Genomic DNA, 27,249 nt, shown 5'->3' with positions numbered 1-27,249 from the left:
CAATTTATTTGTGTTAAATAATTTTTAATTCTATCAAATAATTTTTATTTGAGTTAATTAAATGATATTTACTAGAAAGACTGAAAATTGGTTTCAAATCAAATTTATTAGATTTAAATAAAAATTATTTGACAAATAGATTATAAATGAAAATTATTTATAAAAATAAAAAGAAAAAAGAAATTTTGATAATAGAAAAGATTGAATTTATTTGAATCAAAGTAACTATTTTTTTTTCTTGTAAAAAATAAAATTACCTGTAAATGAGATCATGTAGAACAGAATTCAAAGCTTTGCTTAAAGATTCTTCCGTTAATGAACCATAATTTAATGTAATCGCCATATTTTTTTTTCTCGTAAAGATGAAGATTTTTTAATTGATCTCCAAAGAGGGGAAATCTGATCAATATAGTATGCTATGATAAAGTGCCTCCACCGTCGATAACTGTCCACTGTGTGTCATAAATAATAATCGAGTATTATTGTGCCCTGCAATAAATTTTGAGTTACAATATCAAAACCATAACTTAATCGATTTCATTAAAATTTCAGAATTATGCATGTACATTAAACCGTGTTTCAATTTAGCATTTTTTTTTTTTTATAAATGAATAAACATTAAATTATTCAACACTTATGAAAAATTGAAATTTGAGGAATCCATTCAAAAACACGAACATTGGTGGGAACTCCCGGTGGTAATTTTTTCTTATTGGCAATTTTTATTAAAACTCTAACCAGGAGCTATTTTTTCAAAAGCTGCGTAAAATGCAAAAATTGTTTCATTTGGTAACGATTCGATTAGTGCCATTGACCCACATGTGAAATAAAAAAACAACGCCATTTTTACTCTCGTCCATTCATTCTTTAAAGTCCTTGAATTTAAAAAATTTTAATTACAATTTTTTAAGAAAATAATTTTGATCATTTTAGGCAATATTTTCACGACAAATATTGGTTTTTTTAAAATCTTTTTATATTCTGAAAACGATGTTTGTTTCTAACATTTAGAGAGAAAATTAAATGACGGATGTTTATTATCAAACATTTCATTTATATTTAGAATTTATATTTTTCTACAATAATCTAGGCAAATAATAATGAAACAATTTCTCAAGTAACATCATCTTCAGATTTTGTGATTGTGAAATTTGAAAAATTTCATTTAGGATAAGAGACTCGTGAATATTATTCATAAAAAATTATTTGTCATGAAAACATTTAACATAAATTTCATTGGAAATAAAACTCATTTTTGTCATAATTCTCCTTTCTTGTAAAAATCAATTGACATCATAAATTTTATTTAATGTGAAATAAATTTGACATAAATTTCAATTGACTTAAAATTCATTTGTCATAAATTTCAAAATAACACTTGAATGAAAACATTTTTAAATTAATGTTTAAAGCGTATATTCAAATTCTATTAATTATATTTACTTCCTCATAGAGGAAGTATTGTAATACAGAAATTTTTCGAGTTCCATTTTTTGACATATCTTTATGTTATTTGACCTCAGTGTGTAAACATCACATTTACATAAATATCTCGAAATCATGAAGAGCTTTTGGGTTGAATTTTTTTTTAAATTGTAGATCTCATCTGCGGACATAAAATGAGAGTACTTTGAGATAGATTAATAAAGTTTAACTATTTTTTTTTTTGGATTTTTAATTTTGCAAAAAAAACGTTTTTTGCCCATAACTTTAAAAAAATGTTAGGACACCTATAAATGTTTTTCCATAATTTTGTAGAGTTTTTTTAGACGCATCTTTTGAGCCCTAATTGAACATTTTTCGTCCATATTAACCGGAGATATTAAACTTTTAAAAATTCAAAATTTTGGAAAATAAGACTTTTTTGAAAATTTTGTTTAAAAAATGAAGAAGTAATCTTAAAATTATCGTAACCGACTTGTAGAGCTTCAAAAAACGCTTCGATTGACCTATTTTTGAACCTAATTCGATAATAAATTTCGAAATTATTGGTATTTTAAAAACCAAAAATTGTGGAAAATGACATTTTCTCAACTTTTTTGTTTGAAAACTTTTGTTTAACTATTAAACTATTATAACTATATTGTAGAGTATTTAAAAATACATTGATTGACCCAAGATTCAATAATTCTCATAAATTAAAGTGTCAAACGCTTTAATTCATTAAGAAATGAAAAAAAAACAAAAAGTATTTATTATTTTCTTTTACAGACAATTATTAATTAAAGTATAAAAATTATAAAATCAATAAATAAAAATTTCGTGAATAATTATCCGTTAAAAGTTCTTAAAATTTTTTTTTCAAATGCAAAAGAAAATAAAATTGAAGATAACAATTGTAAATGCGTAATTAAATTATAAATAGTAATTATCCTACCTATTGTTTAGTTTTATTTTTGTGAATCTAAATTATTTTTAAGCTCTTTTAATAAAACTTTTGCTGCTTAGAGTCATGATTATTATTGACACAATTATTAAAAAGCAAATTACGGAACAAATAAAAATTAATAATAGAAAGAAAATTTATTTCGAAAATAAAAGAGTGACATTGATAAAGTATTTTTCAGGCAGTATTAACTTCAAAATTTCCTACTCTTCATTATTTTTGAAATTGTTTGGTGTTTATTCTAGTGTTTTTCTTTTCAAGAACGTCAATTAATCTAAAATTAAAAATATAACAGAACAGGGGAAAATTATTTTCATTATTTTAGGATATTTTATTACGACAAATATTGGTTTTTTTTTAAGTTTTTTATTTTGAAAATGATGTTTGTTTGTAACATTTAAGGAGAAAATTAAATAACGGATGTTTATTATCAAACATTTTATTTATATTTAGAATTTATATTTTTCTACAATAATCTATAGGCAAATAATAATGAAACAATTTCTCAAGTAACATCATCTTTATATTTCGTAATTAAGAAATTTGAAAAATTCGATTTAGGATAAGAGACTCGTGAATATTATTCATAAAAAATTATTTGTCATGAAAACATTTAACATAAATTTCATTAGAAACAAAACTCATTTGTCATAACTCTCCTTAATTTAACATAACTAAAGTTCAATTGACTTAAAATTCATTTGTAATAAATTTCATTTGACATAAATTTTCAGGATTGCTATACAGGTCAGGAAAATCAGGGAATTATGGGAAAAGTTCAAAGCAGTAAATTTTGATAAATAATATAATTCACAAGAATTCAATTATTTAAAAACATTTTTATTAAATTCTTTCCGAAAATAATTGAATACTTGACAACAATTTTATTCAGATTTTTCAAAATAATTGAATTCTGCAAAGATTTTTATTATTTAACGAAAATTTTATTAAAATTTCTGAATGTAATTGAATACCTGCAAAAAACATTGTTATTTTTAATTTATGCCAAGAATTTTATTAAAATTTTTGAAAATAATTTAATTTTTCATAGGAATTAATTTATTTGAAGTAAAGTTAATTATGTCAAATGAATTTTATGTTAAATGAGACTTATGAAATTTATATCAAATGATTTTCATGTCAAGTGACAATTGTGTCTAATGAAGATAGAATTTTATGTCAAATGAACTTTATTTAAAATAAAAAATTATGTCAAATATTATTTATTTCAAATGAATTTTATGTCAAATGAAATTTATATCAAATGAATGTAATGTAATATTAGAATTATATTAAATGAATTTCATATCAAATGAAAATTATGTCAAATAATTTTTATGTGAAACGAATTTTATGTAAAATGAGATAATGAGAATTGTGTTGAATGAGTTTTATGTCCATTGATATTTATGACAAATAAATTTGAAATGCAGTAATTCTGAAAAAGATTTTTGTATCTAATAGTTAGAGAGGAAATTAATTGTAAGATTTTTTTTATTTTGTTTTCTTGAAATCAGGTGATGATAAATACTTAAATGTCTATTTTTGTAGAATTATCAGTTCAGGAAGTAAAAGAACGAATATAAAAGTTATTTTAAAAAATTTATTTACATTTTTCTGAATTTACCCAGGCTAAACAGTAATTAAACATTTTTTCAATTTACATCATGTTAAAATTTCATTAAAAAATTGTCAATTTTCAAAATTTAAAACCAAAAGATCGAATATTTCAATCTTGACCTTAAAAGTACAGTTTTATAATTTAATTTCTATTTCTACTTTGTACAATTTTATTTGCGTTGAATAATTTCTTTTATACTAATTAACGAATTGTCATAAATATTAAAAAGTGTCAAACGCTATAAAAAGTATTTATTATTTTCTTTCATAGACAATTATTATTTAAAGCATAAAAATTTTAAAATTTAAATATAGAAATTTAGGGAGTTATATTGTCCGTTAAAAATTATTAAAAATTAAAAAAAAAATTAAAATAGAATAAAAGGAGAAGATAAAAATTGTAAATGAATAAGTTAATTATAAATAGTAATTATCCTACCTATTATTTTATTTCTGTGAATCTAAATTATTTTTAATCTTTTTTAAAACTTTTGCTGCTTTTTGTATTCGAAGGTACGGAAAGTTCTAAAACTTGATTCACGATAAATATTAGAGTCTTAATTATTATTGCCAGAATTATTAAAAAGCAAAGCGCTAAAAATCCGTAAACATCGAGGAGCTCATCTTGCCACCAATACAAATCGGCTGCAGGTGATCTTAACACATTTGGTCCATTTCGAATTACATATTCTACCCAAAAATTGACAGTTTGACTCGCTGTCAATGGTCTGTCGCGAAATAGTTGAGATTCACGTTTTGCCGATTCTCTGTAACAAAATGTTTGGAGTTATTTAAATTTTTTTTCACATTTAAAAATTTTCTTTCCTAATTTTTCTTCTTCATCAAATTTGTATTGAAAACAAAATTATTCTGTATATTTATTTTAGTTTATTATTTAATATTTAGTTAGTTATTATAATACTTTTTTTATTTAATTCAGTATATTTTTGACGTGCGCTAGAGATAGGAACCTATGAAGCAAAGAATTTTAAAGTTATGTTTGTCTTATTTTTGCCTGAATTAAAAGTTTCTTTGTTCAATTTAATACTAAAAAAAGGGCTTTTATTAATTATTTTCGATGTGCTAAAGAATTTAGCGAAAGAAGGTTTATATTGAGAGCGATCCTCTTTGTGTATTATCATTCGAAAAATTACAAACATAACCTAAAATTTTTTTGTTTCTTAAGTTTCCTTGGATCATTTGCTATAAAATTACCTGTAAATAGGATCATGTATGACAGCATTCAAAGCTTTAGTCAACAACTCTTCTGTTACTGTTTTGTAATCCATCAAAATTGCAGTATTTTTTTTCACCAAAAGATGAACATTAGGGAACTGATCAGCGAACAGCGGAAATCCAATCATAGGAACGTTATGATAAAGTGATTCTGTAGTCGACAGAGGACCTCCATGTGTCATAAATACTCGCGTATTATTGTGTCCTGAATGACAATAAAAAATTTTAATTATTTACAAAAAATTTTTTTATTTATTGCAAGATTTCAATTATTTTCAATTAAAACCAAATAAAATTTTATTTAAATCAAATAAAAAGCAAGGCTCGAACTAGGTCCGTAAATCCCATAAAAGTTCGTAACTTTGCTTGAAATCCGTGAAAGTCCGTTTTTTTAAAAAAAGGTCCATAATAATTTGATTGGAAAAGGATGAAAAGTTCGTAATTTGTACGATACAATTTGGATAATTTTAGAAAAATTAAAAATGATTACAGAAATTCAATTCTTTTTAAAATTAATAAAATTCTTCGCACAAATAAAATTATGTTTAAAAATTTTTTTAAATTCTCGTCAAAATTTTTATTATCTTTAGAAATAATTACATTCTTCTCCAAAATTCAATTAATTTTAAAAATTTTAATAAAACTGTTGGCAAAATTTCAATTATTTTCAAACATTTTCCTCAATTTAACGATTTTTAATAGGTCTCTACTAGTCTTATAAAATTTTCCAAAAGAATTAAATTATTTTTAAAAAATTTAATAAATTTCAACGTAAACTTTTAATTATTTTCAAAAAATAGTAAAAATTTCACAGGGCTTTCATTATTTACTAAATTTTTTTTTATAAATTTTTTCGCAATAATTGAATTATTTCCATAAATAATAAAGTTTTTACGGGGATTCAATTATTTTCGTAAATAATAAAATTTATTTTAGGAATCTTTTTTAAAAATAATAGGTTTACAGAAGACGTTTGATAAAAAAACACGACAAAAATTAAATTTTGGAAAAGTTACAAATTATTGCAGAAATTCAATTATTTTCACAAATAATAAAACTCATCGCAGAATTTCAATTATTTTTAATACAATTTTAATCGAATTCCTCGAAAAATGAAATTATTCTCAAAAATTTTATTAAAATTCGTCAAAAAAATTCAGTTATTTAAAAATTTTTAGATAAAATTCTTTATGAGAATTCAATATTTTAATAAACATGCAATTATACAATAAATTGTTATTTTTGTATATTTAAATAATTGAATTTTAGTAGAATTTTCTCATATAAAAATTTATTTAAAAATGGATTTCGCAGTTAAAATTATAGATTATAATTGAATATTAAAAGTAGTATAGCGTGAATTTTTAGAAATAATTGAATTTTAAAAAGGTTTTAAATTAAAAGTTTTGAAAATCTGAATTTTTCCTACTATTAACTACCAATTGTGAAGAATTAATTTGTTTGAAAAAGTTTAATTGAATTTTTTTTTAAATTATTTGTATCATTTTATTTTTTAATACATATATTTTAATTGAAGAATTTCCGAATAATCGTAATATCGTAAAATTGAATTATAAACAAAACGAATTTGAAAATTTTAAAGGAAATTTTGCCAAAAATGATTACAAATAATTGATAATTGAATTCTTTCGAAGAATTATAATAAAATTTTTGAAAATAATTACATTTTTCGAAGAATTTATTTAAAATTGTATTAAAAATAATTTAAATTCTGTGAAGAATTTTATTATTTAGGAGAGAATAATTGAATTATTTCAACGAATTTTTATTAGATTTTTTTTTAAATAATTGAAATCTTGTGAAGAATATTATTATTTATGAAAATAATTGAATTCTTGCAACGAGTTTTATTAAAATTTTTTTTAAATAATTAAAATCCTGTAAAGAATGTTATTCTTCATGAAAATAATTGAATTCCTACAAAGAATTATACTTATTAAATTTTTTAAATAATTGAATTTTTTGAGAAACTTTGTTAAAATAGTACATTTTGAAGATGTTTAGTTAAAAACACCAATTAAAAAATTCAATTTTTTGTAACTTACAAATTATTGCAGAAATTCAATTATTTTCAAAAGTATATTAAATATTGTTTAAAACTAATAAAATTTTTCTTAGGGATTCAATTATTTTCACAAATAATAAAACTCAATAATAAATTCAATTATTTGAAAATTTATTGATAAAATTCTTTATGGTAATTGAATTTTAAGAAATATTCAATTATTTAATCAAAATTTTATTTTTGTATTTAAAATAATTAATAATAATTAATTAATGAAAATTAATTAAAAATGAGTTTCAGTTCAAATGTCAGATAATAATTGAATATTAAATGCAATATAGCGTGAATTTTTAAAAATAATTGAATTTTGAAATTAATTTCTTTGAAAAAGTTTAATAGAATTTTTTTTTAAATATTATTTTAAGTTTTTATGTTCTAATATTTATTTAATTGAAGAATTTACGAATATTTGAAATTTCATAAAATTAAATATTGTAAACAAATGGATTTGAAAATTGTCGAAGAACTTTTTCGAAAATTATTAAAAATAATCGATTTAAAGAAGAATTTTAGTTAAAAATTCTTGAAAATAATAATTGAATTGTAAATGATTTTGTCACTCGGTCATTTTTAATTATTATAATAGATTTTTATTAGAATGCGATTTTTTTTCAAGAAAAAAAAGTTGAAAGAAGAAGAGAGATTTAGTAAAAGAATTTAATAGTTTAACACTCACGTAGAATGGGAATTTGAGGAACCCAATTGGAAGTAAGAACGTTGCTGGGAAGTCCAGGTGGTAGTTTTTCCTTATTCGCGACCTTCATTAGAACCCTCATTGGCGCTAATTTTTCAAAAGCCGCATAAATTGACAAAATTGTTTCCTTTGGAAGTGTTTCTATCAAAACCATCGATCCTAAAGTGAAATAAATAACACCATGGCTACTTTCGTCCATCCATTTTTGTAGGTCCTTTTAAAAGCATAAGGGAATTTTTAAAGAGAGTAAATTAAATTGGTAACAAATTTTTTTTTTATAGAACAAAAAGAAATTATAAAATTCAATTTAGAGTTGTTTGAAAAATGAATCTCGACTTACAGGAGCTAATTGTTTATCGTCTTGCTCGATGTGAATTCCGCCAATGTCAATTGCCGCTGGTGTTTTACTTTTCACGCCATTATAAGTGTAAAATGAATTTATAAATGTGAGAGCAACGGTTTTCTCCAATTCTCGTACATCCGGTGTATTGGGATCCAAATATTTTCTCATAGCTTCCGTTTGAGCTTTTCCTGTATACTTGTAGAATTCATATTTCGTCTGATGTAATTTAATAACATTTTTCAAACGTTCCCAAAATGTTGTAATTTCAGATAAATCCATGTAGGCATTCGCAACATATGCTAAGGAATTAGGATTTCCAAGTGCTTCGTTGTACCACGGCAATTCCATTGTTGACGATATTGTAATCACTGGTATTTTAAAAAGATGCCCTATTCCAATGAAGCATGGTGATGTCCATGCCTAAAAATTTTCCCAAAAATTCTTCAATTTTATCAAAATTTTCGAAAAAGAAATTAAATTCTTTTCAGAATTTTCTTTAATTTTCTTAATAAAATCGACTTTGTTAATAAATTTAATTAATAATTAAATTTTAATAATTTAAAATTTTAATTTAAATAATCGATTTTTGTTTCTTCTTATTTAGAGAGAAAATTAATTGTCACAAATGTTTACTTTCTATTTTCTAATGTTTTCTTGAATCGTGTATTGATGACAAGCAAAAATTCAAATATTTCCATAAATAATAAAATCTTAACAAGAATTCAATTATTTTAAATACAATTTTCATAAAATTTTTCTCAAAGAAATTAACTAGTTAAAACATTTTTATAAAATTCTTCTTTTAATACGATTCTTCGCAAGATTTCAATTATTTTTAATACAATTTTAAAGGAATTTCACGAAAATTTCAATTATTCTTAAAAATTTTATTAAAATTCTATGAAATATTTCATTTATTTTCAAAAATTGTAATAAAAATTCAATTATTTTCAAAAACTTAAAAAAATTCTTTATATGAATTTAATTTTCTCTCAATAATTTTAATAAAATTTAATAATAAAATTATTAATTCAATATATTAACAAAATCGATTATATTAAAAAATTTAATGAAATCCTGAGAAAAATTTTTTTATTTTCAGAAAATTTTAATAAAACTCAATAATTAAATGTTTAATTACAATTATTAACAAACATGATTATTTTAAAAACTTAAAAGAAATTCTTCATAAAATTCAATTACTTTTTAAATTTTCAATTAAAATTTAAAAAAAAAAAAACTCGATTTGTAAATTTAATTCCTGGAAATAATTTAATCACTTTCAAAATTTTTAATAAAAAAATACTTGAAAAAAATTTAATTATTTTCAATATTTTCAAATTTCAATAAAATTCTTCTGGGGAACTTATTGATTTTCACAAATAATATAATTTTTCACAAAAATTCAATGATATAAATTTTTTTTTATAATATTCTTAGCAAAAATTTATTTGTTTTCGTAATTATTAATATAATTATAACACTTTAGTCAATTTTGTGAAATAAAAATTACTAATTATGCTTAAAAACTATCATTAGTATGATTCTTTTAGATTCAAATTTAAATTCAAAATGTTTAAAAATTCATTGAAAGAATACAATTATTTTTATAAATAATAAAATTCTTCGCAGGATTTTAATTATTTTAAATTTTAATACAATTTGAAATGAATTTCTCGATAATTGTAATTATTTTATAAATTTTGATTAAAATTCTTCGAAAGAATTCAGTTATTTTCAAAAATTGTAATAAACTTCTTAGAAGAATTCAATTATTTCTAAATAATATAAATAAAACTTCAATAAAAAAAATTTTTAATCACAATATTTTTTTTTTAAATATTGTGATTAAAAATTTTCATTTTTTTTCATTTTTTATATTTTTAAATGACATGATTTTCAAAAACTCAAAAAGTTCTTGAAATTTCCCCAATAATTCTTCAATTTTATCAAAATTTTCGAAAAAGAAATTAAATTCTTTTCAGAATTTTCTTTAATTTTCTTAATAAAATCGATTTTGTTAATGAATTTAATTAATAATTTTATTATTAAATTTTATTATAATTATTGATGGAAAATTAAATTATTTTCAAGAATTTCTTTAAGTATTTTGCAAATAATGTCGTTTTTGAATAAATCAAAATCATTGAATAATACAAAGAATTATAATACAGATTTACAATAATTAAAATGTTCAAAGACTTTAAATTTAAAAATCTTTTCAAATTTAATGATTTCTAAAGATTCTTACTTCTTATAGCGCTTCCAATATTCAATTATTATTGAAAATTGTATAACTGAAATTCTTTTTTAAATCAATTATTTTTAGAAATTTCTATGAAAATTCAAGTATTTAATTAAATAATTGAATAATTTTAATTTAAGTAAAATAAATAATTTCCTACTTGAATAATTAATTTTTTTTTAAATTAAATTGAATGCTTTGGAGGATTTTTCAAGAAATTCATTCAATTCAAGAAATTCCTTCAAATAATTTTAATAATTACGAAAGTAATTGAATTCATGCTACGAATTTTATAAAAAAAATTTAAATCATTGAATTCATGTGAAAAATTGTATTTATTTGTGAAAATAAATAAATTCCCTAACAGAATTTTGTTAAAATTATTGAAAATGAATTTTATGAAGAATTTTCTTTAAATTAATTTAATTATTGAATTTTATTAAAACTTTAGTAAAATAAGTGAATTTTTCTCAAAATTTCTTTAAACTTTTAAATATAATCAATTTTGTTAATAAATTAAATTTTTAATTTTTATTAATAAATTTCATTAAAATTATTTAGAGACAAATATTTATTAAAAATAAATATTATTTTATTTATTAAATTCATTTCAAGAATTTTCTAAGTTCTTGAAAATAATGTCATTTTTTAATTATTGCGATTAAACATTTTTTTTTATTGAAGTTTCATTTATATTATTTGGAAATAATTGAATTCTTCTAAGAAGTTTATTACAATTTTCTGAAAATAACTGAATTCTGTCGAAGAATTTTATTCAAAATTTATAAAATAATTGCAATTATCGAGAAATTCATTTCAAATTGTATTAAAATTTAAAATAATTAAAATCCTGTGAAGAATTTTATTATTTATAAAAATAATTGTTTTCTATCAATGAATTTTTAAACATTTTGAATTTGAATTTTTTAATTAAATTTTTTCCAAATTTTTTTCCTTTACTTTATTAGAAATAAAATTTAAATTCTCTTTTTAAAAATTAACAACAATGATGTAACTTTTTCTGTACAACAGCAAATTTTAAATTTATTTTTAAATCAATCTAATTAAGTTTAGTTTTAAATTTGACTCTTAAAGAATCATACTAATGATAGTTTTTAAGCATAATTAGTAATTTTTTTCACAAAATCGACTGAAGTGTTATAATTATATTAATAATTACGAAAACAAATAAATTTTTGCTAAGAATATTATAAAAAAAAATTTAGTTGAAAGTTTTGAAAGTTATTGAATTTTATGGAGAATTTTTTTTAAGTTTTTATAATAATCATGTTTGTTAATAATTGTAATTAAACATTTAATTATTGAATTTATTAAAATTTTCAAAAAATAACAAACTTCTTCTTAGGATTTCATTAATTCTTTAAAAAAATCGATTTTATTAATAAATTATATTAATAATTTTATTATTAACTTTTATTAAAATTATTGAGAGAAAATTAAATTCATATCAAATATTTCTAAAAGTTTTCGAAAATAATGTTTTTTAATAATCTTAATTGAAAATTGAAAATAATTGAAATTGACTATTAAATTAATTAATTTAAAAAGTTAATATTTTAAATTTTCTTTTTAAAAGTTTACAACAACGATGTAACTTTTTCTGTACGACACCAATTTTTAAACTAATTTTTAAAGCAATCTAAATAAGAAATTTAAAATTTGAATTTAAAAGAATCATATTAATAATATTTTAAAGCATAATTAGTAATTTTTTTCACAAAATCGACTGAAGTGTTATAAAATGGTATATTAATAAAATTCGGGTCAAATACGAAGGTGATGAAAACCCAGAAGGAGATTTTGATTTCAAAAATAAAGATGTCGAAAAATAAAGAAAGGGTGATAAAAATGATTAAAATTTATGATAGTAAAATATTAAAATAAAAAAAAAGGCTAGAAAAAAGAAAGAGATATTGATTAGTTGAAAAGCAGAGAAGATAGAAAAATAAGCAGTAGCTCAAGAAGAAAAATTTATTGATGTCGTAATGATAAAAATAGACAAAAATAAAAAAAGCGAATCAAAAATAAAAAAGGAAAGAAAAGGTAAAGAAGATGGTAATGATAAAGTTATAGATAAAGATAAAGAAGTTTAAAAAGAAACTGAAGACAAAACAGAAAAAAACTTTACAATTGTGAAGAGTATTCAAATCAAAAGATTTCTTCTGATTTTCTTTCAAACGAAGAAGCAATAAATAATTCAAACCTCGGTAATAAAAAGATCATAAGGTGGATCGCGTGAAGGATTTTTAACCAATTTTTTCATCTCTTCTAGGCCCATCAATTCGCAAAGTTCATTTCCATATAATTCAGAAATGGTTTTTATTATCGAACCCTGAATATAATCGGCAAATTGAACAGAAAAATTATTCACTAAATTTCCCCTCGTTCCTTCTAAATTAATAATTGTTTTATAATTTTTCGGGGGATTCTTCACTTTAAAATGCGAGACAACATCGACTTGATGTCCATTTTTCGCCAATGCTTTCGTTACACCTTCAAAAATATTATTATGACTTCGCGAATTAAACGGAAATACTGCCAAAATTCGATAACCGTCACTGCCTATTCCGTTTATTATAAAAAATGAGCAGAAAAAAATAAAAGATGAAATTAAATTCATCTTTGAAGGGAAAAATTATTAAGTTCGATTGGGCAGAGGGAGGAGAAAAAATTTATATTTGTATGATTAGAGTTGTAATGTTAAACTGATCAAGTACTTGGTATAACAAAAAATTTCTAATGAATCTTAAGTATATAAAATAGATCTCCCCACTTTTTCTTACTCGAAATAGTTATGTAGTGTGTTTACGTTATTTGATGTTTATCTTTTTCATAATGGCAATAATCTCAGAGTTATAATTATAATTACTTACTAATTTTCAATCTCATTGCCATTAAATTTAATTTCCGTTAATTTACAAATACAATAAAGCGATTGATACTTATTACGATGGTTAAAAATTACGAAGATTAAACAAGTGATTTTACCGCGATTTTAGGCTAAATCTGATAAAGAAAACTTTTGTTTTCCCTTAACAAATATTAATTTAATCGAATTTTTCATCTTTAATTTTAATGAAAATAATATTTCGATTTGAAAACTATACAATGTGAAATTGTTTCTAAAATAAGAAATTTTTTTACTTAAATGAAAATTAGGAGCATGTTTTCAAAAGCTGATAAATAGATTTTTTTAAAAAATGAAGATAAACGTAAATTTAATATCTTAAATCAACTTGTCACTATGTTAAATTTAAGGGGAAAATTTATTACCAACGAATTTCCAATTTTTCAAATTTTTTGATATAACCAAGATGACATAAATTTTGTTTTTTATTAAAAAAAAAAACAAAAATTTTAAATCGTTTAAATGAGGGGCTGATAGTAAAAATGGTTTATACTGTGAGAAAAAATACTTAATTCAAATACAAAACTAATTTTAAATGCTTTTGTTTATTTAAATTTTAAAACATTTTTATAGAAAGAAATTATTGTAAATTTTTTATTTTAAAATTAATTATTGTCGTGATTAAGTAGGAAAAGTGATATTTTTTAATTTCTCAAAATAAGAAAATATGGATTTATTAAGTTTTGAAATCTTGTTCCTAAAATATTTCATTATTTTGAAATCGATTTTTGTTTCTTCTTGTTTAGAGAGAAAATTAATTGTCGCGAATATTTACTTTCTATTTTCTAATGTTTTCTTGAATCGTGTATTGATGACAAGCAAAAATTCAAATATTTCCATAAATAATAAAATCTTAACAAGAATTCAATTATTTAAAATACAATTTTCATAAAATTTTTTTCAAAGAAATTAACTAGTTAAAACATTTTTATAAAATTCTTCTTTTAATACGATTCTTCGCAAGATTTCAATTATTTTTAATACAATTTTAAAGGAATTTCACGAAAATTTCCATTATTCTTAAAAATTTTATTAAAATTCTATGAAATATTTCATTTATTTTCAAAAATTGTAATAAAAATTCAATTATTTTCAAAAACTTAAAAAAATTCTTTATATGAATTTAATTTTCTCTAAATAATTTTAATAAAATTTACCAATAAAATTATTAATTTAATTTATTAGCAAAATCGATTATATTAAAAAAATTAAAGAAATTCTGAGAAAAAATTATTTATTTTAATAAAATATACTTCAAAAGAATGTAATTATTTTTAATAATTTTAGTAAAATTATTCTAGAGAATTTATTTATATTCACAAGTAATAAAATTTTTCACAAGAATTCAATTATTAACCATAATTAACAGACACGATAATTTTAAAAAGTTCAAATAAATTCTTCGCAAAATTAAATTATTTTCAATTTTCAATTAAGATTATTAAAAAACATTATTTTCAAAAACTTTTAGAAATACTTGATATGAATTTAATTTTCTCTCAATAATTTTAATAAAATTTAATAATAAAATTATTAATTTAATTTGTAAACAAAATCGATTATATTAAAAAATTTAATGAAGTCCTGAGAAAAATTTTTTTATTTCCAGAAAATTTTAATAAATTTCAATAATTAAATGTTTAATTACAATTATTAACAAACATGATTATTTAAAAAACTTAAAAGAAATTCTTCATAAAATTCAATTACTTTCTAAATTTTCAATTAAAATTATTTTTTAAAAAAACTCCATTTGTAAATTAAATTTCTGGAAATAATTTAATCACTTTCAAAATTTTTATTAAAAAAATACTTGAAAAAAATTTAATTATTTTCAATATTTTCAATAAAATTCTTCTGGGGAACTTATTAATTGTTTTCACAAATAATATAATTTTTCTCAAAAATTCAATGATATAAATTTTTTTTTTATAATATTGTTAGCAAAAATTTATTTGTTTTCGTAATTATTAATATAATTATAACACTTCAGTCGATTTTGTGAAAAAAATTACTAATTATGCTTAAAAACTATCATAAGTATGATTCTTTTAGATTCAAATTTAAAACTATACTTAATTAGATTGATTTAAAAATTAGTTTAAAATTTGATGTTGTACAGAAAAAGTTACATCATTATTGTTAATTTTTAAAAAGAATTTAAATTTTATTTTTAATAAAATAATAGAAAAAAACCTGTTTCATTAAAAAATTCAAATTTAAATTCAAAATGTTTAAAAATTCATTGAAAGAATACAATTATTTTTATAAATAATAAAATTCTTCGCAGGATTTTAATTATTTTAAATTTTAATACAATTTGAAATGAATTTCTCGATAATTGCAATTATTTTATAAATTTTGATTAAAATTCTTCGAAAGAATTCAGTTATTTTCAAAAATTGTAATTAAAAATTTTCATTTTTTTTCATTTTTCATTTTTTTAAATAACATAATTTTCAAAAACTTAAAAAGTTCTTGAAATGAATTTAATTTTCTCTAAATAATTTTAATGAAATTTATTAATAAAAATTATAAATTTAATTTATTAACAAAATCGATTATACTCAAAAGTTTAAAGAAATTCTGAGGAGAATTAATTTATTTTCCTAAACTTTTAGCAAAATTCAATTATTAAATCTTAAATTACAATTATTAACAAACACGATTTTTTTGAAAAATTAAAAGAAATTTTTATATAAAATTCAATTACTTTCAAAATTTTCAATTACCTATAAATAATAATTAATTAATTATTTTTTAATTAATTTTTACTTATGGTTTAATTATTTTTAGAAATAGCTAATTTTGATAAGGTTTTACATGGAAATTATATAAAATTTTAATTCCCGTGGAAAAATAAATGATTATTTAAATATTTATTTAACAAAAATTATTCAAGTTTTGAATAATTTAATTTTGAAATTATAAAAAGAATTACCCTTTTGAACTTTTGAAAAGTTGTAATTGAAAATTTATGAAGATAATTAAATTTTCCCGTAAATGGTGTAAATAATTGAAAAGGTTTGAATTAAATTTTAATTAAAATGAATGTATACTTTTTGCAAAGTTGACAGTTAAACAGATTAAAGAAGGTATATAATTTTTTTAAAACAATTTATTTACATTTTTATTTACAATTTTATTTACATTTTCTATAATTATCCAGGTAAACAATAATGAAACATTTTTTCAAATGACATCATGTTAGAACTTCGTGATTGAAATATTGTAAAAATCGAATGTTTTATTTTTAATTTTGAAGATATATTAGATACAAATATGTTTATATCAGTGTTAAGTTATTTTTAATTATCTGAATAAGGAAATCACTGTGAATTTTGTTTATACAACATTAAATTATTTATCATTTTATCTTTTCAATTTTCTAACTATATATAACTTTAATATTTACTAAAAAAGTTTTCTTATGTAACAGTTAAAAATATTTCATTGAATGAAACAAAACATAATAAAACAATTTTAAAGATTTTCAAACCTCTTGACTATAAATCCATAATTTGGTAATTATAAATGGTATTTTTAAATAGTAATTATAAATAGTAATTTATAATTAGTAATTTATAATTAGTAATTTATAATTAGTATTAAAATCATCATTAGTATTAATTCAAATTATTATGATTAATTTCTAATTGCATTATAATTATAAAAACACAATTATAAACAGTAAATACGAATTTCTTATCCACAATATTTTCCTAATAATAAATAAACTTGAATTTAACTAATAATTTTAGTAATTGTCTCAATATTATAAAATTTGCAGCAAACATTAAGAACATTGTTTCAATATTTTAAAACTTGCAAAACTCTCAATCTTTTTTAATAAAACTTTTGCTGCTTTTTCCATTCGAAGATACGAAATGTTTAAAAATTTGATTCATGATGAATATTAGAGTTTTAATTATTAATGTCACAATTATTAAAAAGCATAGAGTTAAAAATCCATAAACATCGAGCAATTCATTTTGCCACCAATATAAATCAATTGCAGGCGATTTTAAAACATTTGGTCCATGTCGAATTACGTACTCAACCCAAAAATTGACAGTTTCACCTATTTTCAACGGCCTGTCACGATATAGTTGAGATTCACGTTTCGCCGACTCTCTGTAATATTTATTTTTACATTAAACTTTAGAAATGGTGTCATTTTTCTAAACTTTAGACCATTTTTCAAAAAAGAAAAAAACAAAACAAAATACAGAATATCATGTTTCTGCATGGTATGGTTACCTGTAAGATGCATTATATAAAACAGAATTCAAAGCTTCAGTCAATGACTCTTCCGTTAGTGTTTTATAATCCATCGAAATTGACATTCCCTTTTTTACTAAAAGCTGAACATTTGTAAATTGATCTCCAAAGATAGGAAATCCGATCATAGGTACGCCATTGTATAGTGCCTCTATAGATGATAATAGTCCTCCGTGTGTCATAAATAATCGTGTATTATTGTGTCCTAAAATAGTAACAATTGTCTGTTATAATTATTACAACACATTTTGTTTATATTAGCAAAAACATAATTCAGTTGCTGTTTAACAAGTTATTCAAATTGAATGATTTGATTTTTATTAGAATGGAAATTTTCTTTTCCAAAAAAAATAAATAAATAAATAAGTTAAACGAAGAAGAAATTTAGTCAGAGAATTCAATTATTCCATCCTTACGTAGAATTGGAATTTGAGGAATCCAATTAGAAACAAGAACGTTGCTGGGAAGTCCGGGTGGTAGTTTTTCCTTATTCACGATTTTCATTAAAACCCTTATAGGCGCTATTTTTTCGAAAGCTGCGTAAAATGTCAGAAGAGTTTCCTTTGGAAGCGTCTCTATCAGAACCATCGATCCCAATGTGAAATAAACAACGCCTTCTTTGCTTTCGTCCATCAATTTTTGAAAGTCCTGTAGAATTAGAATTTACAAGAATTAAAAATTAGATCTGTTGTTCGATTTTTCTCTTTTTTAAGGAAGAATTATTACCAAAATGACAATTTTTCCTTCAATATTAAAAATGTAAAAATATAAAAATAAAATTAAATAAAATAAAAATAAGAAACAATAAACAAAATATCAAAAAGTTATGTTCGCTGCAATGTTCGGTAAACAATAAATACATTTTTTCTCGAACTTTTGGATAATAAACCTAAACCTACCGAAGGTAATTTATTCTGGTCTTGTTCAACGTGAATTCCGCCAATGTCAATTGCAGCGGCTGTTTTACTTTTAACTCCATTAAAACTATAAAACGAATTGATAAATGTGAGGGCAACTGTTCTTTCCACTTGTCGTATATCCGGTATATTAGGATCCAAATATTTCCTCATTGCTTCAGTTTGATTTTTTCCTGTACTCGTGTAAAATTGATAGTTACTTTGATGGATTTGTACAACATTCCATAAACGATCCCAAAATGTTGAAACTTCAATTATTCTACTCAACAGTAAATTTGGAACAAAAGCCGCTGAGTTTGGATTTCCAAGTGCATCGTTAGCCCACGTTAATTCCATTGTTGTCGATATTGTAATTACTGGTACTTTCAAAAGATATCCTATTCCTATATAGCATTGTGCAGTAAATGTCTAAAAATTTACAAAAAGAAAAAAATTAGTTAGCTCAAATTTTTTTTTTTTTTTTTTTTTTTTTTTTTTTTTTTTTTTTTTTTTAATTTAATTATTTTGAATAACTAGTATTTTCATAAAATTTCCAAATAGAATTCAATTATTTAAAACATTATTTATAAAAATCTTCGTAATAATTTAATTTATTTTGATGAATAATAAAAATTCCACAAGAATTCAATTATAATGTAGAATAGAATTTTCAAAATAATTTCAAAAAAAAACAATTATTTAATGCAATTCTTCACAATAAATCAATTACTTTCACTAAAAAATAACATTTTCCATGGAAATTCAATTTTAAAAAAAAAATTTTTTATAAAATTTATCAAAAATAATAAAAACCCATCGAAGAATTTAAAATTATTTTTAATACTATCTTTAAATTAATTAATCTAAAAATTCAATTATTTCCACAAATAAAGTTTTTCACAAGAATTCAATTATTTAAAATAGATGTTTCAAAATATTTATTATATTTCGAAAAAATGAATTATTTAAAATATGTTTATAGAATTCTTATAAAAAATTATTTTTAAAAATAACAAAATTTTTCACAAAAATCTAATTCTTTTTAAGCAATTTAATAAAATTTTTCACAATAATTTAATTATTTTCATAAATAATAAAATTCTCCTCAGGAATTCAAGTATTTTTGAAAATTTTAATAAAATTCTTAGCAACTATTCAATTATTTTCATAAATAATAATAAAATTCTTATCAACTGTTCAATTATTTTTATAAATAATAAAATTCATCACAGAATTTCAATTATTTTTAATACAATTTTACAGGAATTACTCAAAAAATGTAATTATTCTTATAAATTTAATTTCCATTCCTCGAAAAAGTCAATAATTATTTTTAAAAAAATGTTTTTTCTTTAGAAGAATTCAATTATTTTCAAATATTTTAATAAAATTGTTCGAAAGAAATCAATTATTTGAAATACAATTTTAATAAAGTTTGTTTAAATAATTAAATTATTCTTTTTAGATTTTAATCAAATTCTTCGCAAGAATTTAATTATTTACATAAATAATTCTTCGAAAGGATTCAATTATTAAAGATAAATAACAAAATTATTCCCGAGAATTCAATTTTTTTGTGGCTATTTAATAAAATTTTTTGTAAAATTCAATTATTTCCATAAAAAACAATACTCATCATAAGAAATCAATTATTTTTCAAAGTAATATGTTTCTTCTTGAAAATTCAATTATTTAAAAAAATTCTAATTAAATCGTTCGCAAGAATTCAATTATTTTCATAAATAGTGTAATTCTTCTCAGGAATTCAATTATTTTTTAAAATTTTAATAAAATCCTTATCAACTATTCAATTATTTTCATAAATAATAAAATTCTTAGCAACTATTTTTTTTAAATAATTCAATTATTGTTTTGGATTTAAATAAAATTCTTCCCAAGAATTCAATTATTTACATTAATAATTTTTCGAAAGAATAAAATTATGTCGATAAATAACAAAATGATTCTCGAAAATTTAATTATTTTGATGCATTTTAATAAAATTCTTTGCAAATTTTAATTATTTTCATAAATAACAATATTCATCACAAGAATTCAATTATTTTAAAAAATAATAAATTTCTTCTTGGAAATTCAATTATTTTTAAAAAATCAAATAAAATCGTTCGCAAGAATTCAATTATTTTCATAAATAATAAAATGCTTTTTAGGAATTAAATTATTTTCAAAAAAATTTAATAAAATGCCACACAGCCATTGAATTATTATTATTCTCAAAAATTTTAATAGAATTCTTTGTAAAATTTAAATATTTAATTAAAAACTTTTCGCAATTCAATGATTTTCAATATCTACTATTTTCATAAAATTTCCAAATAGAATTCAATTATTTAAAACATTATTTGTAAAAATCTTCGTAAGAATTCAAATTTTTTTGATGAATAATAAAAATTTCTCAGGAATTCAATTATTTAAATTTGAATTTGCATAAAAATGTTTAAGTCGAAAGAAATCAATTATTTTAAAATTATTTAAAAATTATTGTTTTTGAATTCGATGCTGGAATTCAATTTATTAGCAGGATAAATAAATCATATTTTTAATAAATATTTTTGATGAAAAATAGGAAAAAGTGAGGAAAATAAAAAATATGGAATGGACTTTTTGTCAGTTTTATGAAGTGTCTAAAACGGGTATTTTTGATCGTCAAATTTAATTTTTCGATAGATACTTTTTTTAAATACTTTTTTTAGTTTGAAAGCTACTTTTTGCTACTTTTTGAAAATTGAGGCTCCGGATCTTAAAAGGGCACTTTCAGCATTGATTTTAAATGGTAAAAGTGCCCTTTTAAGATCCGAAGCCTCAATTAATTATCGAGTGCGAAGTTTGAAATTGTAAAACTTTCATCAAACTTTAACAACATTGTCTCAATATTGTAAAGCTTGCAGCAAACATTAACAACATTGTTTCAACATTGTCAAACTTGCAGCAAACTTTAACAACATTGTCTTAATATTTTCGTCGCAATATTTTAAAACTTGCAACAAACATTTGCAATGTTGTCAATTTTGCTAAAAGTTTGGATGCCATCGGGAGATGATATATTAATGGTAATAAAGATGACAATAAAGACAAAACTTCAGCAAAAAGATTCAAAAGTATAATAAAAAAAGAAGGCCGAACAGCATCCGAATATTCACAAAACAAATTCCCAAAAAAGAAAGATTTGATGATCATGCTAAGCACAAAATAAGAAGAAGCAATATATTATTTCAAACCTCAGTAATTAGAAGATCATAGGGCGGATCACGTGGAGGATTTTTAAGCAATTTCTGCATCTCCGGAATTCCCATCAATTCACAAAGTTCATTTCCAAAATATTCGCAAATTGTCAGCACTGGCGACTGATTTAAATGATCAGCAAATTCAATTGAAAAATTATTCATTACACTCCTCCTCGTCCCTTCTAAATTAATAATTGTTTCATAATTTTTCGGCGGATTTTTCAATTTAAAATGTGAGACAACGTCAACTTTATGACCATTTCTCGCTAATGTTTTTGTCACACCCTCAAACATGTTATTATGACTCTTTGAATTATATGGAAAAACTGCCAAAATTCGATAACCGTCACTGCCTATTCCGTTTATTATAAAAAATAGGCAGCAGGAAATAAAAGATAAAGTTAAATTCATCTTTGAAAGGTAAAATTATTATTGGACAGAGTGAGAAGAATATATTTATATTTGAATGATTAGAGATGTAATATTGAACTGACAAAGTACTTGGTATACCAAAAATTTCTAATAAAACTTGGGTTTATTACTTAGATCTCCCCACTTTTTCCTATTCAAAATAATTACGTGTGTTTACTTTCTTAGATATTTATCTTTTTCCTAATGGTGATAATATATATAATTATTATGATAGTTAAGAATTACGGATATTAAACAAATATTTTTATCGCAATTTTAGGCTAAATATGATAAAGAAAACTATTGATTTCTCTTAACAAATGTAAATTTAATTGAATTTTTCATTTTTCATTTTAATAAAAATAATATTTCGATTTTTGTTTCTTCTTATTTAGAGAGAAAATTAATTGCCTCGAATGTTTACTTTGTATTTTCTAATGTTTTCTTGAATTGTGTATTTATGATAACAGGGAACAATTCAAATATTTTCATAGATAATAAAATTTTAACAGGAATTCAATTATTTAAATACAAATTTTTATAAAAATTTTTTCAAAGAAATTAATTATTTAAACAAATGTTTATAAAATTCTTCTTTTTTTAATACGATACTTTGCAATATTTCAATTAATTTTAATACAATTTTAAACGAATTTCACGAAAATTTCAATTATTCTTAAAAATTTTATTAAAATTCTATTGAAATATTTCAGTTATTTTCAAAAATTGTAATAAGAATTCAAATATTTTTAACAAATTTTAATAAAATTCAATAATAAAATTTTTCATTACAATAAATAACAGACACGATAATATTGTAAAAAGTTTAAACAAATTCTTCGAAAAATTCAATTATTTTAATTTAAAATTATTAAAAAACGAGATTATTTTCAAAAACTTAAAGAAATTCTTTATATGAATTTAATTTTCTCTGAATAATTTTTTCATAAAATTTACCAATAAAATTATTAATTTAATATATTTGAAAAATCGATTATATTAAAAAAAATTAAAGAACTTCTGAAAGAAATGATTTATTTTCTGAAAATTTTAATAAAATTCAATAATTAAATGTTAAAGTACAATTATTAACAAACACGGTTATTTTAAAAACCGAGAAGAAATTCTTCATAAAATTCAATTAATTTCAAAATTTTTAATGAAAATGATTTTTTTTTTTTAAACTCCATTTTGTAAATTAAATTTATAGAAAGAATTAGTTAATTTCAAAATTTTTAATAAAATTCTTCTATAGAATTTATTTATATTCACAAATATTAAAATTATTTATAGGAATTGAATGATTTTAATTTTTTTTTATAAAATTCGTAGCAAAAATTCAATTATTTTCAATAATTTCAATAAAATTTTTCGCAGAATTTCAATTATTTTTAATACAATTTTAAATTAATTTCTTGAAAAATGCAATTATTCTTTGAATTTTTATTAAAATTTTTCGAAAGAATTCAATTATTAAAAATTTTTTTTTTTATTTCTTTAAAAGAATTTTAATTTTTAAGAAAAAAATCAATTGTTCAATAATTAGGAAATTATTTATTTTTGTTTTTAAATAATTAAATTCTTATAGAGAAATTTCTAAAAACAATTGATTAAAAAAAAATTTCAGTTACAATTTCAAAAATAATAATTGAATATTAGAAGCGTTATAGTATGAATTTTTAGAAATATAATTAAATTTCAAAAGTATTTTCAATTTTAAGTCTGAAAATCTTTATTCTTGTAAAATTGTAATAATATTTAAATATTTATTGTAAAAACTGATTAAAGTTTTAAATAATTAAAAAGGTATAAATAAAATTTTAATTGAAATGAATGTATATTTTTAAAAATTAAACATTTAAAGAGATTAAAGAAAGGAGTATAATTTTTTTTTAAATTTATTTACAGTTTCTATAAATTATCCAGGTAAACAATAATAAAACATTTTTTCAAGTGACACCATGCTAGAAATTCGTGATTGAAATATTGCAAAATTAAATGTTTATTTTTAATTTTAAAGATACTTTAGGTACACATTTGTTTATATAAGCAATAAGTTATTTTTAATTACCCAAATAAGGGAATCATTATGAATTTAGTTTATACTACAATAAATTATTTTATCTTTTCAATTTTCTAACTATATATAACTTTAATATTAACTAAAAAATTGCAGAAATTCAATTCTTTTTAAAAGTAATATAAAATTCTTCGCAAAAATTCAATTATGTTCAAAATTTTTTTTAAATTCTCATCAAAATTTCAATTATTTTTAGAAATAATTAAATTCTTCTCTGAAATTTAATTATTTTCAAAAATTTTCCTCAATTCAATGATTTTTAATATCTATTAGTTTAATAAAGTTTTAGAAAACAATTCAATTATTTAAAAAAAAAATTTAATAAAATTTTACCCAAACCTTTAATTATTTTCATATAATAATACAAATTTTACAGGAATTCAATTATTTACAAATTTTTTATAAATTTCTTCGCAATCATTCAATTATTTTCATAAATAATAAAATTTTTACATGGATTCAATTATTTTCGTAAATATTAATAAAATTCTTTTTAGGAATTCAATTATTTTCAAAAATAAAAAAACTCATTGCAGATTTTCAATTATTTTTAATACAATTTTAATCGAATTCGTCGAAAAATGTAATCATTTTTAAACATTTTATTAAAATTCATCAAAAGAATTTAATTATTTAAAAATTTATTGATAAAATTCTTTATGAAAATTGAATTTTAAAAAATAAGCAATATTCAATAAATTGTTTTTTTTGTAGGTAAATAATTGAAGTCTAGTAGAATTTTCTATAAAAAATTGATTTAAAAATGGATTTCACTTATAATTTTCGATTATAATTGAATATTAAAACCATTATAGCTTGAATTATTAGAAATAATTTAATTTTGAAAAGGTTTCACATTTAAATCTTTGAAAATTTGAATTTTTCATATTTTTAACCAACAATTCTGTGGAATTCATTTTTTTTTTTTTTTTTTGGAGAAAGTTTAATTGCGGATTTTTTTAAAAATTATTAAAAGGTTTTTATTTTCTAATATATATATTTAATTGAAGAATTTACGAATAATCGAAATTTCGTTAAATTGAATTGTAAACAAAAACAAATTTGAAAGTTCTAAAGGAAATTTTGCAAACATTATTAAAAATAATTGATAATTAAATTTTTTCGAAGAATTTTAATAAAATTTTTGAAAATAATTACATTTTTAGAAGAATTTACCTAAAATTGTATATTAAAAATAATTAAAATTCTGCGAAGAATTTTATAATTTAGGAAAGAATAATTGAATTCTTTCAACGAGTTTTTATTATATTTTTTTTAAATAATTGAAATCTTGTGAAGAATATTATTATTTAGGAAAGAATAATTGAATTCTTGCAACGAGTTTTATTACATTTTTTTTAAATAATTGAAATCCTGTAAAGAATGTTATTATTCATGAAAATAATTGAATTCTATTTGAATTCTATTGAATTCTATTTTGTTAAAATAGTAGATTTTGAAGATGTTTAGTTAAAAACGGGAAAAAATATTTAGGTAATTTTGTGAAAGTTACAAATTATTGCAGAAATTCAATTATTTTCAAAAGTACCAATATTCTTCGCAAAAATTAAATATTGTTCAAAAATAATAAAATTCTTCTTAGGGATTCAATTATTTTCACAAATAATAAAACTCATCGCAGAATTTCAATTATTTTGAATACAATTTTAATCAAATTTCTCGAAAAATTTAATTATTCTTAAAAATTTTATTAAAATTCGTCGAAAGAATTCGATTACTTAAAAATTTGTTGATAAAATTCTTTGTCGGAAATTGAATGTTAAGAAACATTTAATTATTCAATAAATTATTTATTTTTGTATTTAAATAATTTAATTTGTAGTAGAATTTTCTAATAAAAATTGATTTTCATTTCATAAAAATGAATTTCAGTTAAAATTTTAGATAATAATTGAATAGTAAAAGCATTTATAGCGTGAATATTTAGAAATAATTGAATTTTGAAATTAGTTTTTTTGATAAAGTTTAATTGAATTTTTTGGTATTATTTTAAGTTTTTATTTTCTAATATATGTTTAATTGAAGAATTTACGAATAATTTGAATTTTGTAAAATTGAAGACTCGGAGTTATCGATATCTTCATGTTTTATAGTTATGAAAAATTTAATTTATAGTTTTAAGTAAAATCCGTAATTGAACGCCTTGATGCAAGAACCAGACGCAGTCTATTTAATTTCAATGGCCTATGTCTGGTTCTTGCATCAAGGGGTTCAATTTTTCATTTTTGGTGCATAAAGTCCGTATTTTTAAATACTTTCACTGGTTCGAGTCCTGTGATCACGCTAAGCACAAAATAAGAAGAAGCAATATATTATTTCAAACCTCAGTAATTAGAAGATCATAGGGCGGATCGTGTGGAGGATTTTTAATCAATTTCTGCATCTCAGGAAGGCCCATTAATTCACAAAGTTCATTTCCATACATTTCGGAAATTGTCAATACTGTCGACTTTTGTATATGATTAGCAAATTCAATTGTAAAATTATTCACTAAATTTCCCCTTGTACCTTCTAAATTAATGATTGTTCGATAATTTTTCGGCGGATTTTTCAATTTAAAATGTGAGACAACGTCAACTTTATGACCATTCCTCGCTAATGTTTTTGTCACACCCTCAAACATATTATTATGACTCTTTGAATTAAATGGAAAAACTGCCAAAATGCGATAACCATCACTACTCAACCCGTTTATTATAAAAAGCAAACAAACATTAAGAAACATAAGAAAATTCATCATTTAGAGATGAATTTAAAAATTGAAGATGTTATTTGA

General features: G+C 20.3%; 4 protein-coding genes across 11 annotated transcripts in view; 1 reads left to right on the top strand and 3 right to left on the bottom strand.

The window, feature by feature from the left end:
- LOC122501958 (calcitonin receptor-like) overlaps positions 1–27,249 on the top strand; it is a 314,998-nt gene that overhangs the window by 200,653 nt on the left and 87,096 nt on the right. The window lies entirely within an intron of this gene.
- On the bottom strand, positions 4,383–13,362 carry LOC122501949 (UDP-glucosyltransferase 2-like). Its single transcript, XM_043611747.1, has 5 exons — positions 12,835–13,362; positions 8,363–8,785; positions 8,005–8,236; positions 5,222–5,447; positions 4,383–4,773 (listed from the first exon to the last, which is right to left on the bottom strand). The coding sequence occupies exons 1-5, from the start codon at positions 13,249–13,251 to the stop codon at positions 4,479–4,481; spliced, it is 1,593 nt and encodes a 530-aa protein (XP_043467682.1). The 5' UTR covers positions 13,252–13,362; the 3' UTR covers positions 4,383–4,478.
- On the bottom strand, positions 16,640–22,470 carry LOC122501945 (UDP-glucosyltransferase 2-like). The gene is made up of 5 exons (XM_043611742.1): positions 21,956–22,470; positions 18,720–19,145; positions 18,237–18,468; positions 17,800–18,025; positions 16,640–17,673 (listed from the first exon to the last, which is right to left on the bottom strand). Exons 1-5 carry the CDS (start codon positions 22,370–22,372, stop codon positions 17,376–17,378), a joined length of 1,599 nt encoding a protein of 532 aa, XP_043467677.1. The 5' UTR covers positions 22,373–22,470; the 3' UTR covers positions 16,640–17,375.
- Positions 26,683–27,213, bottom strand: LOC122501962 (UDP-glucosyltransferase 2-like). The gene has a single exon (XM_043611771.1). The coding sequence runs from the start codon at positions 27,211–27,213 to the stop codon at positions 26,791–26,793; it is 423 nt and encodes a 140-aa protein (XP_043467706.1). The 3' UTR covers positions 26,683–26,790.

This window comes from Leptopilina heterotoma, unplaced genomic scaffold, assembly GCF_015476425.1.
Source record: "Leptopilina heterotoma isolate Lh14 unplaced genomic scaffold, ASM1547642v1 Lhet_219, whole genome shotgun sequence".
Lineage (NCBI taxonomy): Eukaryota > Metazoa > Arthropoda > Insecta > Hymenoptera > Figitidae > Leptopilina > Leptopilina heterotoma.
Note: the sequence above shows the minus strand (reverse complement) of the source record. Positions and strands in the feature narration are given on the sequence as shown.

What these genes read in the sequence shown, in the direction of transcription:
- LOC122501949 (XM_043611747.1), bottom strand. Translation starts at nt 13,251, where the DNA reads ATGAATTTAATTTCATCTTTTATTTTTTTCTGCTCATTTTTTATAATA. An exon ending in ACGATAAACAATTAGCTCCT is followed by an intron (nt 8,237 to 8,362) that starts GTAAGTCGAGAT and finishes TGCTTTTAAAAG; the next exon opens with GACCTACAAAAATGGATGGA. An exon ending in ATACATGATCCTATTTACAG is followed by an intron (nt 4,774 to 5,221) that starts GTAATTTTATAG and finishes ATTTTGTTACAG; the next exon opens with AGAATCGGCAAAACGTGAAT.
- LOC122501945 (XM_043611742.1), bottom strand. Translation starts at nt 22,372, where the DNA reads ATGAATTTAACTTTATCTTTTATTTCCTGCTGCCTATTTTTTATAATA. An exon ending in ACCAGAATAAATTACCTTCG is followed by an intron (nt 18,469 to 18,719) that starts GTAGGTTTAGGT and finishes CTAATTCTACAG; the next exon opens with GACTTTCAAAAATTGATGGA. An exon ending in TTATATAATGCATCTTACAG is followed by an intron (nt 17,674 to 17,799) that starts GTAACCATACCA and finishes TAAATATTACAG; the next exon opens with AGAGTCGGCGAAACGTGAAT.
- LOC122501962 (XM_043611771.1), bottom strand. Translation starts at nt 27,213, where the DNA reads ATGATGAATTTTCTTATGTTTCTTAATGTTTGTTTGCTTTTTATAATA.